The following is a 15,169-nucleotide window of genomic DNA, read 5'->3' as shown; positions in this document are numbered from 1 at the left end:
CGAGAGATTCCAATCAAGTTCTGGATGTCTTACACCAGACAAAAGAGAATGGCTAATTTAAAATAGCCCTAAATCTTCTAGCCAAGAGAGGAGAAAAACCTTGGCAGAAGAAGCATGGAACGGAGCCATTTTACCCTAATACCCAGGGAGGGCTGGGGGTGGCAGGGCTCAGAGCAACACAACATGTGGGGCTGGGAGGAGATGCACAACATATGTCGTGCTGGAGCACACCACCTCTGGGATGCCCACGTTTGCTTCTCCCTGCTGCCCTTCCTCGCCCCATTTGAAATGTCAGGCAAACAAAGGAACCCACTTCTGGAACAGCCAGTTCATTTTTTGAAAATGAACTACTGGTTAAAAAGAAAACAGAAAAAAGTAAAATTGAATCAGTTAATACCCAGCAGATTTTGGCAGCAAACCAGAATTTCTACCACCATAAATCAATTAATTGTAAGTATGAACAGAAATATATTGAAATCAATACCTTATTAAGAAAAAAAAAGAAATCTACACAGGAAATTTATAATAATCCTTGTAAGCAATCTAGTAAATGTCTGGTCGGGCTGCATGATTGCAGGGAGACTACTTCTCACATTAACATGTAATGCAAACCTAGCAAAAATCAATGGTTTGAGTTTCCGGATCCAACCGTCCAAGTCCAGAACAAGCCACATGTGTGCTGGGTTTCAACATAGGCTGGGGGAAATTACCACACAGGTAGTGCTCGGTGGAGCGGTACGGCTCAGTTTGCTTTGACTCGTGAGCAAGCTGTGACAACCACCCTTCTTCTCTTTCAGGGTATTTTCTTATCATCTTCTGCCCTCAGGGACATTCCTGATAGAGTTTCAAGAAGATATCGCTGGTCCTTTCCCAGGCATTTCAAAATTTCCCCATTCTGACAGGAGATTTTCCAGTGTCAATCTCTGATAAGTTCTGTGGTCATCCCAGCAGTGGACAGCCTGGCAGAATATGAACCACGGTGGTCTTGGAAAGTTGCCTTCTCTGGACTTTGTCACCCGCAGGAGTGATATATCTGCCATAATCACCACTGCCTGTAATAAGTTCAGCAACATTAACTGCACTGTCCCTACACTCAGACCCAGAATCATCAATGCTGTCCTCCCACCTCCCTGATTATGGCTTCACGTCCTTAACAGCATCACCTGCACAGGTAGGTATTTCTCCATGATACTCATATGTCACAGACCTGCACAACAGTTTTGGAAGCACGCTGCCCTAACTGAGTCTGACTCTAAACAAGTCCGCATGCTTTTAGTAAGACATCTGTGCAAAAATATTTACAAGTTCAAGATTCTTCTTTTCCACTGAGATCGCAAGTCCCCCATCTCTGTTAAGCTTCAACTTACAACAGTAGCAGTAACAAACAACAGAAAAACATTTTCCAGGCTCAGCAGCAACACTTGAGAAAGGTGTTTGAAAGATCCGTGAAGTGGGTATGTACATATCTATGCATGTATACCTTCTCCCCCCCAAGCCTTTAATTTATGTAGAGGGAGCCAACATTCCCCACTCTGAATGACGTTCAAAGCTTTTGCTAAGATTACTCTCACTAAGTGTGTTTGTTATTTATTTCTGTTAAAAGTATTTGTTTCATGAAGTATGATTTATAGCCATAATGAAACCCACAATCCCCAAATCAGCATCCTCTCCACCAAATTTATAAGTTATTTATAAATTATTTAACATTCATGCTCAAGCCAAGTTTAACCACATAAGAGCAACATAGAGCAATAGTGAGGCACGCCATTAAAGCAAGCTGCTAAGCACTCCCCTAACTGTACAACACTCAATACACTCTGGGGATTAGGCTGGTGTCAAGCTACCCAAAATCACCAGTTCTTCCAGTTTCCTCATGTAGATGTTTTCTACTCTGATTTGTAAATATTAGGCAAAACAGGACACTTAAAAATAAAAATAAAGGTATTTAGATCACTGAGATTCAAGCAGTCCATGCAATATCCTTTCAAAACACCAAATACACCTCATACAGCCACCCTGAGGCTTGGCAGTCCATGCTACAACCCCTCCCTGCTGCTCTCCAGTGGCACTTGTGTACCTGTGTGATTCAAAAGAAGCAAAGTGTGGGTCAGGTCCCCAGAATTACTCCTGGCATTTTATAACACCCCAGATTGGCTCAGGGAAAAGATCTGGTTTACCTCTGTAAAAGTTTCACCTTATTAAATGTGCAAGTGGCACGCTCTGGGACTTGCCCCATGAGCAATATAACGTGAGTGACACATTCCCTGCAACCCACCAGCACGTGCATCATTGTTAAGTCTTATTTCTTTACTGCTCACTCCAAAGGAAGGAACGATGGAATTAGGATGCATGTCCTATACATGACCCACGGCAACATTGGAATTTTACTGCTGCCAGCACTATTTCTTCCATAATGCACACATTGAATGTCCTGGCACACCCACATAATAACTTCCCCCACTGAAGCAACTGCTCACTCGTAATAACAACCTACGGCTGGAAGCTCACAGAGTGCAATTGCTAACAATATCTCCCTTGCAAAATAGCAATCACCGCCCATTTGTCCTGTGTCAGAGAGTCTCCAGACTTCTGCGAGAACATGGCCTTGAGAATACTGCCGAGTGATTTGATCCCAGCCCTCGCTGCTCACCTCACTGATGCAGGATCTGTTCTCTACTGCACGCAGCTGGGTAGTGTGTGCCTGAAGCACCTGGAGATTTGCAGGCCCTTGTCTGAACCCATGATCATCTCATTCTCATTGCTGTGAAGCTGGCTGCTGGTATACTCGTTGCAGGTCTTACAAATGCAAATGAACTTACAACTTCTTTTTTTTTTTTTTTTTCCCTGAAGTAGACACAAGAACTGAACTGCTCAGGACCAGTGCAGAATCAAAGCTTCTTGCACTAGTGAAAAGGAAGATCGTGTTTAAAAACAAAGGCAAGAACTCCTGTTGGAATTAAAAACCAAAACAGTGCAGAAAAGGAGCATCTGCGACACTGATGTTCAGACAATCCTGAGAATCTAATTCCAAGCTCCTGTCATATTCTAAGTGTGCTGCCAACAATTTGTGAGCTATAAAAGCCCTACCTAAAATCAGCGCACAAGATACCACTGCAGAGACACAAGTCACCCCATGACGCACAGCACAAGCAGCTGAGTTGCATACACTGCTGCCTTGCATATTTAGGACAGAATAAGTCCTGATGCTAAAGCTTGAGCTACATCAGATGCTGTGGAGCACCTGCTGTCACAGCAGCGCAGTGCTGATCTGCAGCCACCACTTCCCCCAGTCTGAGTTCTAAGAAGCAGAACACAGAATATTGATACTCATGGTGAAAAATAAAGATCAAAAGGAAAACGGACATTTCCCCCCCCCCCCCCAAACAATTAAAAAAATTACCTGTTTATTATCATATTCTTTTATAGACATAGCTTAATATTTCTTTGAGTACACACGTGTGTTAAATAATGACACTTTTATTACAGTAGCAACATTTAAAGACATCTCACTTATCAGCTACTTTATTTAGTACTTCTCTCATCTAAACCCTGTTTACAGTACAGCTAAACGTTAGCTATAAAAAGTTAGCTAAAAACAGTTTAATTTTATTCTGTAACTGCATAAGCAAGAACTTCCAGAAAAAAAACTTCTATGACTAATTGAATACAGGTTGTAAATTAAAAATACCCTGTCTGTCCAAGACTGTGAGAAATAGATGAAAGAGAGCAGCTGAAATCTTGTTCATTCTAATTGCCAAGATACTCCAGGGTTCTACTTAATTTATAGCTTCTTAATTCTCCTTTTACATTAAGGGTTAGAGAAAATTTCAAGATAAGTGTAAATGCTCAAAGTCATATTCACAGATCCACAGACTTAATCCTGAAACTCAGCCAACAATAGCAATTATAGTAAGTGAAAAAATCCAAAAATATGAGCAGATCATTTTTTAAAGATCACATTAGAGGAAAGGGCTATCCTCAGACCCTATGATACCAGTTTGTTGTATTATACTTAACAAAAAGACAAAAATACAGACCTATAAGCCTGATGCTTGACCCTAAAATAGGAAATCCCATGAACTTTGAGGATAATCTAATCAAACTCAAATGCACACCCAAATCTCTCTGTCAGTCCCTAGCTGGCTTACATTCAAACTTACTTGCTTGAATGACCGTCACCCACAAAGAGGTGGCCTCATCCAGCACCTATCACACTCGACAGAAAGCTACCAACTAGAAAGTGGCTGTGGGCCAATGCATCAGAGCGACTAAACAGTGCGAGACTAAACAGAGAAGGAAGCTGCTTGGATTGCAACAGAACATTTAAAGAACAAGCTCAAGCTACATCATGATGCCATATATAAAAATATGTAAAATGGATATAAAATGTACATGTAAATGATTTTTCATAAATAAATAGACTGAAGAAATGAAGAAAGGAGAATGTATGGTTGGTAGCAGCAGAAATTCCATATTTACAACTTATCTTAAGAATAGCTTCAGTTTACAAGAATATATACCAGTCTCCTTGATATAACAAAACAAATATACATATAATCTGCTAAATGGATTTTTCTCTGATGCGTTACTGATGAGACCATTGTCGTCTGCCAAATCATCCACATATTTCATTAGAATAAAGAGCTATAGAAGAAACATGCATTAGTTGATTAATGAAAAAAAAACACAAAAATTGATTGAGACAGAAGAAGTTCAGTAGCATTATGTTCCTTAATAGAAAAAAGGCCATCATTAAAAATTAACAAATGGTAAGTGTCTTGAGCTGCTCCATCAGTCCCTTCTGTCTTCAACGCATGTTCTTTTCTCTGTAGTAGCAACAGTGCTCACACACGCAACCTAACGCTACTCACAGGATTTTGCAATGACTTGTGTAGTCTTTTTCACCCTCCTGTGTCAGCAAAATGGTAAGATTTATATTGCAAAAGATTATTGTGACACACACAAACATTCTGTTGCTAAAATAAAATTTAATAAGCATAAACAACAGTTCAACACAGCACACAAACAAAAATCACCCTGGCTCGTGATGACTTGAGTGTTTATAAGCCTTCTTTTAGAAGCAAAATTGTGCAAGTGCTATTTTTAAAAATATCCTTTTAAGTGCAAACATTTACATACTTGAAGTGTATTTCAAGCAACAGCCAGTTGTCACATCTAATCAAATTAGTGGATAAAACTCCACTTGTTAGGAGGGATGACAGAAGAAGCTGGAGTGACTCAGCAGCATCACTGTCCTGAGGTGATACAGAAGTGCTGATGTACGGGCAAGCAGGAGCAAGGTACCTGGCTACAGGAGCTTGTGGGCATAGTTGAACTGAGCATTTACAACTTTTTATTTTGTACAGGTTTCCTCGGTGATGTTAAACCTGCGGAAACAGTAAACTTTCTGGTACAGCAGTCAGCTGAAACCCCCCTCTGCCAGGAAGGTTCCTGGAGAATTTAGGTGTCCCGAACCAAGAAACAGGCATTACTGAAAGACACAGATAACTCATGGAAATGGAGAAAACCTCTGGAGAGATATACTCATATCACTTCAGAGCAATAAAGCTCACCTTCAAGCAATACACTCATGTGCTCACGAATACAGAAACTAAAACCAAGACAACCAAACTTTTAGCCCTCTCTGCAGTTGCCTTCCAGTCAATGAGTACTACACAACACGCAAGGCTCTACTGTGATATATTCACACATTTTCTCCCTGCATCCTGTGGTTCACTTTCCAAACATTAAAAAACACTTTTGGTGCTGTTCAGGTAGGGATTCATGTAGAGCTGAACAAACGAAGGTTTCCCAAAACCAGCAGCTAGGACAGCAGAAACATCGCCACGCTTCGTGTGCGACATTACCAGCCATTCCCCCAACAACTTCCTGGAAAGACGTGGAAACAACATATGGGACTGGTAACTGGTTCCAGCCGCTGAAGCTTAATCCGCCTGCCTTTGTGAGTCAATATCCCGACTTCATAGAAAGCGGGTATAATGCCAAACCAATAGACATGTCATGAGGTTTCATTCAATTATTTTCATAAACAGTTTTGATAACATTTCCTGAAAGGCATGACACAACAGGCAGTATATTATTCACACCAAGGCGCTCTCTTTTCACAACTTAAGCATTTGTAATATTTACTTCCAGCATAAAATGGTGGAACTTTTAAAAACAGATTTCTTTTAGGAGATACCATCTGTTTGCAAATTTCTAAACAGAAGATAATCTTGCATTGCTTCTTGTGATTGCCTAAAAGCAGCAGGAACCATTGACAGGTGTAATAAAATAATAATAATAATTCACATGAAATAAGAAAAAAAACAAAACAAACTACTAATCCAAACTACTGCAGGCTGAGAAGGTCAAAGGAAGTGGGGATACTTTTACAATGATAATATTTTAAAAACACCACCGAGACAGCAAACAAACAAGAGATTCATCTGTTGAACGGCCGAACCAACTCAGTAAGCAATACCACAACGTACTAAAAGTCACCATAAATAACTGATTTCCATGGTGGTGAGCCAAAACCTGTTAAGCTGTGGATTGTGGCATCCCGGAAGGAATGAGGAATGAAAGAGAAAGCTTCTGCTTAGATACAGCACTGCAAGCAAACATCAATGATAGCAGCAGCCACAAAAGCACTACATGACATTTTAAGGGAAGTTTTGTAACTGTCTAAGTATTTTAAAGTTTGTTTTTGTGAGAAAACCTCTTTAATATAGTGCAAATATATTCCAAAATGAGAGTAGTTATTGACCACAAATTTCCTTGCTCCAAGATTAGAGTTCACATACAAAGCATGAGCTATTTGTCATGGAAGAAAGTAACTGATATGTGTGATACAGCTAAACAACTTCAGTCTTTTCATAGAGAATGAAAACTTCATGGGCAGCATATCCTTTCTGCACTGTTATTTAATGTACTTAAAAATGCTCCTGTCCTCCTTCTCAGCAAGAATTTGCCACTCCAGACTGCAGACTGTCCTGTCAAGTAATCCAGTACTGGGAATGCTGGGCAATAAGATGTTACAACAATAAATGGAAAACTATAAATACAAACTGCAGAAAAATAAAGTTAAGTTTCACTTACAAAATGAAGAGCAAGAATCCTGAAAAAGTCTACATGAAGGCCTCCAGGATGTCAACTCATCGTTCTCACTCTACATACATAGAAATGGACATACAACCCTCTGCTTTGCTCTATGTAATGCTATAAAACAGCTTTTGTAAAAAAGTAATCCTACATGCTAAGCACCAATAGTCACCTACTGTTAGCAGGTGCCATACTCACTATTTTTGAGTCTAAAGCACAAAGTGATTATTCTTCTACAACCTAAGCAACCTTTTCTGAGTTGGGTAAAATGTTCTTGCCCAGCATGCTGGGCCCTCTTGCTCTTGCTCACGCCATGTTGAGCAAGTCACAAAACCTCATCCCCACGCAATTCACCAGACAACTGCTACAGTGCTACCACACAGACCAGGATGGGGACACTTCTACTGCTGTACTTGTTGCACTCTACAGATTAGTTCAAAAATTGTGGGCCAATTTAGGTATTAATAATACTACATTGTATGCCTCTAATTACCAGTGTCCACTAGGAGTGCTCACAGAGAGCGTTTAAACCATGGCTATTCTTCAACATGATCCTGACAGCTACAGTTCTAATTCCTGCTCTGTTCATTTTAATGTATTATTGTTTCAAAATACAATGCTACAAAATTGCAAATTACATCTGGCTCAAGGGCTGATTATGAGAAATACTAGCACTTCTGCCTCTGCGTGAATAACTCTGATAATAATGAGAGATTGATTGAGCTCCAAGAAGTCCAAATGATGAGAAGGGTCAATTTGAACATTTCTATTAGCTTCTTTTGTTAAATCTAACACTTTGCCAGGCCAGAGACAAATACTGCATCTGGTTACCATGATTTTTTCCAACCTTACAGAAGTACAATTTAGAAAATGGGTACTGGTCTAAAGGCAGACCTTATAAGAAATGCTAATGAAGCATAAAAAACCATCCGTTTTACTGGCACTCAAGGCCAAAAAAAAAATAAAAGAAAAGAAAAGTTGCAAGGGAAATTTGCTTCAACTCTTTCTTGCAGAAAAGAAAAAATATATATAGTTGTTGGTTTTTTTTTGGTACAAAAAGTCTTCATTACTCCAGTTTGCAACTGAAACGCTTGCTCATGTATATATGAACGTGGCATACTTTATGTAAACGTGAGTTGCAATAAAAGAGATTATTGAAGATGCACGTGCAACAGGCAAAGAAAGGAGGACACAAATGTAAAACACCAGCTAGTTAGACCAGGAAATTGCAGTAACATTACTCCAACAACTTAGTTGTGCAGCCTGGCAATTACACTGTATAAAATCAGCAAAAGCCAACACAGATGCACAAAAAGTTAATCAAACTACTGACAGTTCATCCGGAACCTTCCAAAGATTAAAACTTCCCTACAGATCTCATTATCTAGAAATGTTAATATGTCAGTCAGCACTTTTTCTGTCAATTACTGAAAGTCGTGGTTGATACGAATCTCCTAGAAAATAACCTCTGTAGGGTAAATTAAGCTATAAGTGATGTCTCTATATCTTTAGTCTCGTTCACATATTTACACTTCATAGGAAGCAGGGAAGACACAACTGTTTTTCAGTACAGGACAACAGACAATACTGTAGGATCTGTGGGATGCGTCTAACGAAAATATTCCCCAAAGCTCAGATGAGCTGGCAGCTGCCATTATCTTTGAGGACGCCTATGGCAGAAAAATGCAATTCCCCTTGTTGAGCTGCAGTACCTGAGCACAGGTGGCTGTGGGCTACATTTGAGGGTTTCCTGTCCCGTTCTGGGTTCTACAGCATCACTTAAGTCTCTTCAGAGATGAAAAAGAATGAACTTTACTTGCAAATTATTAAAAATTAATGCCAATAGGAAACTTATCCAAGTGCTCTAGAACAAAACTTAATTAAGTTACACTGAATGCCCCTGAGTGGTCATAAAAACAAAAGGCAAAAAATAATAGCTATGCTGTTCTGGAACTCTGCTACAAAGACAAGGCTAAGCCAGAGGACCCAGCCTGAGCCAAGCCACTTTTTTAGCACGCGTTAGCATGCCCTTGCTGGCTTCGCACATTTCTGCCGATTCTATCAGCTGGTACTCTGCCCAGCGGCACGAAAATTGAGCTTATATACGTGATACCTTCCGGGTGGAAAACGAAGAGCAAGACTTCGCACCACAGCGGCAGCAGCGGAACAAAACATCTCCGGGGCGGACGCAATGAGGCTCGGGTGGATCAGCCCTGGGAAGCCAGCTTGGCAGCGATTCCCCACAGCAGCTGGCGCAGGGGCTTGCCCAGAGCTACCTTGAGCCCTGGGGACCCCCAGCATCCTGCAGCTGCCAGTAGTCAGAGCCTGAGCTGTCTGCACGGTAACTGCAGTCAAGATAACTCTATCAGTTGCGATTTACGCTGCTGATTATTTCAGGGCCAATTTGGGAACAGAGATTTATTTCAGATTGAAAATGTGTACAAGCCAGGACTCGTACTGGACTAATTAAAGGCAAGAGATGTGGGGTGGTGGGGTTTGATTTGGGGTTTCAGCCCCCCTGTAAATAAGCTCCTAGCACAGAAGATCTGAGACTGGCACCAGCCCCGTATGCACTGGCATTTTTGATCTCATTTGTATATGCTCAGGCACTATAAGTGAGTGACTGAGCTTATATTTATTTAGAAAACCAGACAGATGATATTTAAAATAAACCCAATCTTGACATCTAAGATATTCAGCTCCCAAGATTTTCTTCCTGAAATGAGATCAGGTCTGCTTGTGCTTTGTGCTGCAGACGGTATTACAGCAATCATCACTGCCACGTTAGTATTTCTTCTGAATGCAAAACATAACTTTTATTATAGTCTAAAAAAATCTTAAAAAAAACTTAAGTCCTGTTGAAAATGGCACCTAGTCTTCACTTTTATCTTACACAAGCTGTTTTCTTACTTTTACAGTTATAAAAGGCAAACAGAATTAGCAAAGTATTTTGAGTTCCAAAGATGATATCAGGACCCCTAGCAGTTACAGATGATAGCACTGTTGGTATCATTACCTGCTCAGCAACATCAGAGGAAAGAAATACTTTATCTGTAACATTACACATGAAACTGGTGCTTGTAGAAGCATGTTGTGTTCTCAGTTTCAGGATTTTAGCACTATGGGTTAAAGACAAAGATAGTATCTAAAATAATATTGTGAAATATTTGAGATTTATTTGTGGTATGTTGCTGTTGAAATGTGTAACAGTAATTCATCTTGCATTCTAAATATTTCTGGCACACCTGGTGTTGAATATGCTGGAAGCATTTGCAATTGGTACAAAAATGTCCTACATTCATTATTGTGGTACTCAAAAATGCTGATACAGCTAAGATTCAAGATGCATTTTTGTTACTAAATTATTTTTTGCAAAACTTTATAGAGCTAATCCACAAACTTTGTTTCTGATTAGACATTTTCTTATGAAGTACTACCTGTAGCAGCATTAACAGAAAACCTACATATATTTTCAGTCTTCCAAAAATCACATCCACCTTCCAAACTAAACCCAACACCAGCATCTGGAAGCAGTAGATAGCCTATGCTTTTAGCACACAGATATTTTGTATTTCTATAAGGCAGGAAATGCCAGAGGACATCAAAGCACTTGGAGACTGTAGCATGGAGAAGGTGCTATCCCATTTTCACAATGAGAAAACAGTTCTTCCTCAAAGCTTAAATGGCCTGTCAAACTCCTAGAGACTTCTAGACTGCAAGCACAAATAACTCTGGGACTAACTTTCTGCAGCCTCCACTCTTAGCATCTCCCTGACAAAGTCGAGCCTATAAAGTTAATACATCTGCTAAACTAATTATTTTTTAATAATTTTCCTACCAATACAGCATTACTAACATACTTCCAACATAAACTTTCAAACCCTTTAAAATAGCTATATCGATATGATGTTATTAGGTATGCTGCAGATAGAACCATGAAGTAGCTCCATGAAAACACACCATATTCTTTTTCCTTTTAGGAGTAGGAGCTATAAGGCTGATGTCAAAAAAAGTCCTGAAAAAAAAGTGTTAGCATTTGTACAGACTACGAATTTATCTTCTGCAGAAGTAAACATTTCAAGATTTACTGTTAGTCACATCATCAGCTAGCCAAACATACCCTGTAAAACTAGTTCATGAAATGAATGTATTCCAGCAGGGTCTATTTTACAAACATCTACAGCCTTTTCTTGCACTCCTGCTTATTGTAAGCTTGTACAGAAGCAGTAAAAGTTAATATGCAGAGGAACACTACATTAACTACTGAAATGTTATTGCACATCAAAAAGGTTTACTGCTATTTTGCAAACATGCTTACCTGAGTGCCATAAAACACTGACTTATAATGAGTCAGATCTATTGCAGTGCATTGCAATCAGGTCTTCACTCTCATCGTGTAAAAGAATCTCCTTGATACAAGTCATTCTACATGATCTTCAAAAGAGAATTTTGTATATGATCTTCTACAGAATTTGTTAGTGTTTTGGAATTAGGGAAATACATAACAAATTGTCAGCAACAGGATAAATTGCTAAGAACTGAAGACAGACATACTATTTTGTACTTGAATACAAAGGCACCTGTGTTATTATCTCAAAAGATTCTTGAGCTGATGATCACTGAAAGCCTAGAAGACAGATCAGAGAAGAACCACTATATGGTTACCTGTTCTGGTACTGCACCTTTGGCAGTTACTACTGATTACCATCAAAGACAAAATATCGGGGTAAGGGGGCTTACCAGTTATCATTCAACCTTGTATTGCTGCATTCTTATGTTTTTACACAAAACTTTATAGAATGTGCTGAACACAAAAAGAATTAAAATACCATTTTCTCTCCCTCCAAAAGTAATATAAACCACCTTCTTTGTGGCTGGCTGAACTACAAATGCTCAAGGTTTTACTTTGTATCTGTACTTCAAGATGAAAGTGAAGAATACCAGAATGAGTGCAACACAGAATTTATATTTTTAATTGAAAACCAGATGATAGTTTCCAGTGTCACATGAAATAGTAGAAAGAAAGATTTCTGTAGACTGTTTCTTCCTCGGTTCTAAAGAAAATAGTAATCTTTTCTAGCTCAGTGGATTATACTGGTTGCTATTAGGTATCATATCAGACAGTCATGCTTGGTGTCCCACTAGTTGCTAGTTCAAAACTATTTAGAGCAAGACACACAGAAACACAGCAAAAATCACCTGTTTACAGGTAAATTTTTACTTAAAACTTAACACACAATGGGTGGCTCACGGTCACAGACATGTGCTTAGCCATGTTATTTGCTATATTCTTGATGATCAAAGAACTTCAGGGCCAGCAAGACCCTCAGGGTAATCGTGTATCACAAACATCCTTTAAAATTTAAACTTTTTGGATGACAATCTTATTTTACATACATATTTGTGCTTCGTGAGAAGTAGATGTTAATTGATTCTGATTTTTTGTACCAGTGATTATTCAGTGAATCTTGTTCCCATCTCCTCTTACCGAGGACAAATAGTTTTCACTAGGAGAGTGGTTAAGCACTGGAACAGGCTGCCGAGAGAGGCAGCCGAATCTCCATCCTTGGAGATATTTGAAACTCAACGGGGCTTGACACTCGGCAAGCTGATGAAACGTGCAAGTTGGACTGCTGTGAGCAGGGGTTGAACCAAGCAGAGATCCCTCCCTGCCGGAATCATTCTATCAGTGTATTATTTTCAATGTCTGTTCAGTTCCTCCTAATTCTACTTTTTTCCTTTTTTTTTTTTTTTTTTTTTTTTTTGTTTCTTTTGTTTGTTTGATTGCTTCTATTTTTTTTTCTTCTTCTTTTTTTTTTTTTTTTCCCCTCTAGAAGAACTGATAAAAGGATTCAAAGTGGGGGATATAGCACTTGCAAACCCCATGGGTATTGTGTTTCTAATATCAGCTTCTCTTCTACTCTTTCTACAAAACTTCTGTTCCTCTTATTTTTCTCAGAAATAGCAACAACAACATAAAAGCCTAAATAAGCTCTCTAAATGCCTTATATCCACCCTTTTCTTACGGTATTCATGGAAATGCATGACCTCACAGACTATTTCTATTCCAGTATATTTCATTTCAGAAATCATACTGACTTAAACCTATTTTGCTATTCTCATTGAAGTGTTTTACAGCTCTGCATTTAATGATTATTTCTCTGCACAACAGTAAGACACACGAAAATCTTAGCAGGGCATCAACATTCCTACACACTGTGAATCCAGATTGCTCACAAGAAGTGAAACGCAGCTGTAAGTTAGAGCTTTGTCTTTTAGAAAAGGATCAGCTCTCCTGCAGCTGCCCAGTTAGGTACCTCGAGTTACTACGACGTAATAGCCTGTGACATCTTCTGCTGTAAAAATACTTCAAGTTACATTGATTCTCTTCCAAGAAATACATTCCTATTCCTGTTTTTAAAAAGGATTTTCAAAAAAAGACTCAGCTTTAAAAACAATCTAGAGGCAAAGCATCTGTAACCTGTATCAATATACCAGTGCTATCAGCAGCAAATTAAATCCCCAAGGAACATTTCCAACAGATAATGAAACAAATGCCATTAGTGGAGCTTTTCATCTAACAGATCCTTCACTTCTGAAGACAGTATTTATTTACCGTACTTTGTTAGGGACTAACACGTTGACTAGTTAGTAGTCTTCAATTATCACATCAGGTGGAGGAAAAAATCCTATTTCTAAACGAGCTAAAACTGAAATTGACTTTGAATCTCTGAACTGTCAACAAATTCTTCTATGAAAAGGCTTGCTTTACAGAGATTATAAAGTAGGTGTCATCCTTGACACTTGCATTCTATATTCATACTCCAGGCCTGGAAGAGAAACGCTGCAGAGCGCCAGGAAGGATCTTGGAGGGCTCAGCTGTCATGCTGCATGCCTCCCTCACTTGCTTTGCAGTCAGATACGGTACTGTAGATGTCAAAGGTTCTCTATTTAAACTCACTGACAAGCAAAGGAAGAATACTGGGAGAATACGTTAGCAGCTACTATGAACTTGTCTCTAGTATCAGGTCATCCTGACACTTATTTCAGGATGTTAGAAACAAAAGCTCTGATTCTATCCAAATTAAAAAAACATACAATATACCCTCGTCAGATTTACAAGTTCAAGATTTACTATGGGAAAATCCGGTGTTAAGAGTACATGCAACAAAGAGCTGCTTTCTGTCAGAATGACAAACTAGAAAGCCACATACGATTATGTTAATCTCTCGTTTCAGATCTCTCTCGCACAATTGCATACCACCGCTTTCTGTGTTTCGTGTAAAAGTCACAGAGTTTACTAACCATTTAATGAAGCTACATTCCTTAAATCCCTGACAGATTATGTGAGGTTGTTCGGATTAGAAAAAAGAATTTGCCTTTCCACTGCCCCCTGCCCCAATTATATTTTAGTCATCAACATCTGTACCACGGGGTGTTTGGGGATGCGGGCAATGAAACACAAATCTCCTCCAAGTAACTGATTACCCCATGCAGAAGGAAACAACAGGAAAGAGAAAAAGTGTGGAGAGGAAGAAAGGAGAATCGCTTGCCTTTCCGAAAAGAAAAGCTATTTTCAATCAAGCTTATCTCTTTCTGTCCCTTATTTACTTTTAATTGGAAAGAAGGAAGTAAAGAATATGAAAATACTTTGAAAGACATTTGCAAGAGTCCTGGGTAATTGTCTGCATCAAAGATGACAATTTGCTGCATGGCTGATTTCATTTGAAAGGCTTTACTGACTGTGCATCCCAGGGGCTGCCTGAAACTTTGAAAATGGATCAGGACAAAGTAGCCCAGAGCAGCGCAGAGCAAGATGTCATTAGCAGTATTCAGCTTGCAGCCAGGATGAGGACTACGCTCCTTCCCCAGAAAAATTAAAACCCAGCACACTTAGACCTTGCATTTAGGCTTTCAGTGGGTTGCACACACTTTTTCTAGCTGGTAGAAGAGGGGAAGCAGATGTGGACTTAATGATAGTTGTGCCAGCTGGCACAGAGAGTAGTAGCAGGCAAAAAACAGAGCACAAATGGCCCCAAATTCCATTTACCTGAGCAACGACCCA

The 15,169-nt window shown here is 39.3% G+C and overlaps 1 protein-coding gene across 13 annotated transcripts in view; it reads right to left on the bottom strand.

Moving 5' to 3' along the window:
• The window catches only part of PARD3 (par-3 family cell polarity regulator), a 446,166-nt gene that overhangs the window by 120,520 nt on the left and 310,477 nt on the right, over positions 1-15,169 (bottom strand). Inside the window, exon 21 of one of the 13 annotated variants that reach the window (XM_084281995.1) lies at positions 590-1,052. The exons of the other annotated variants lie outside the window; for them this stretch is intronic. Coding sequence (XP_084138121.1) covers positions 1,043-1,052 — 10 coding nt within the window. The 3' untranslated portion in view covers positions 590-1,042. Of the gene's footprint in view, positions 1-589; positions 1,053-15,169 lie in introns of those variants that run through there. 13 annotated transcript variants of the gene reach the window in all.

This window comes from Netta rufina (assembly GCF_964035555.1).
Source record: "Netta rufina genome assembly, chromosome: 2".
Taxonomy (NCBI): Eukaryota; Metazoa; Chordata; class Aves; order Anseriformes; family Anatidae; genus Netta; species Netta rufina.
The sequence above is the reverse complement of the archived record's forward strand: the minus strand, read 5'-3'. Positions and strand labels throughout refer to the sequence as shown.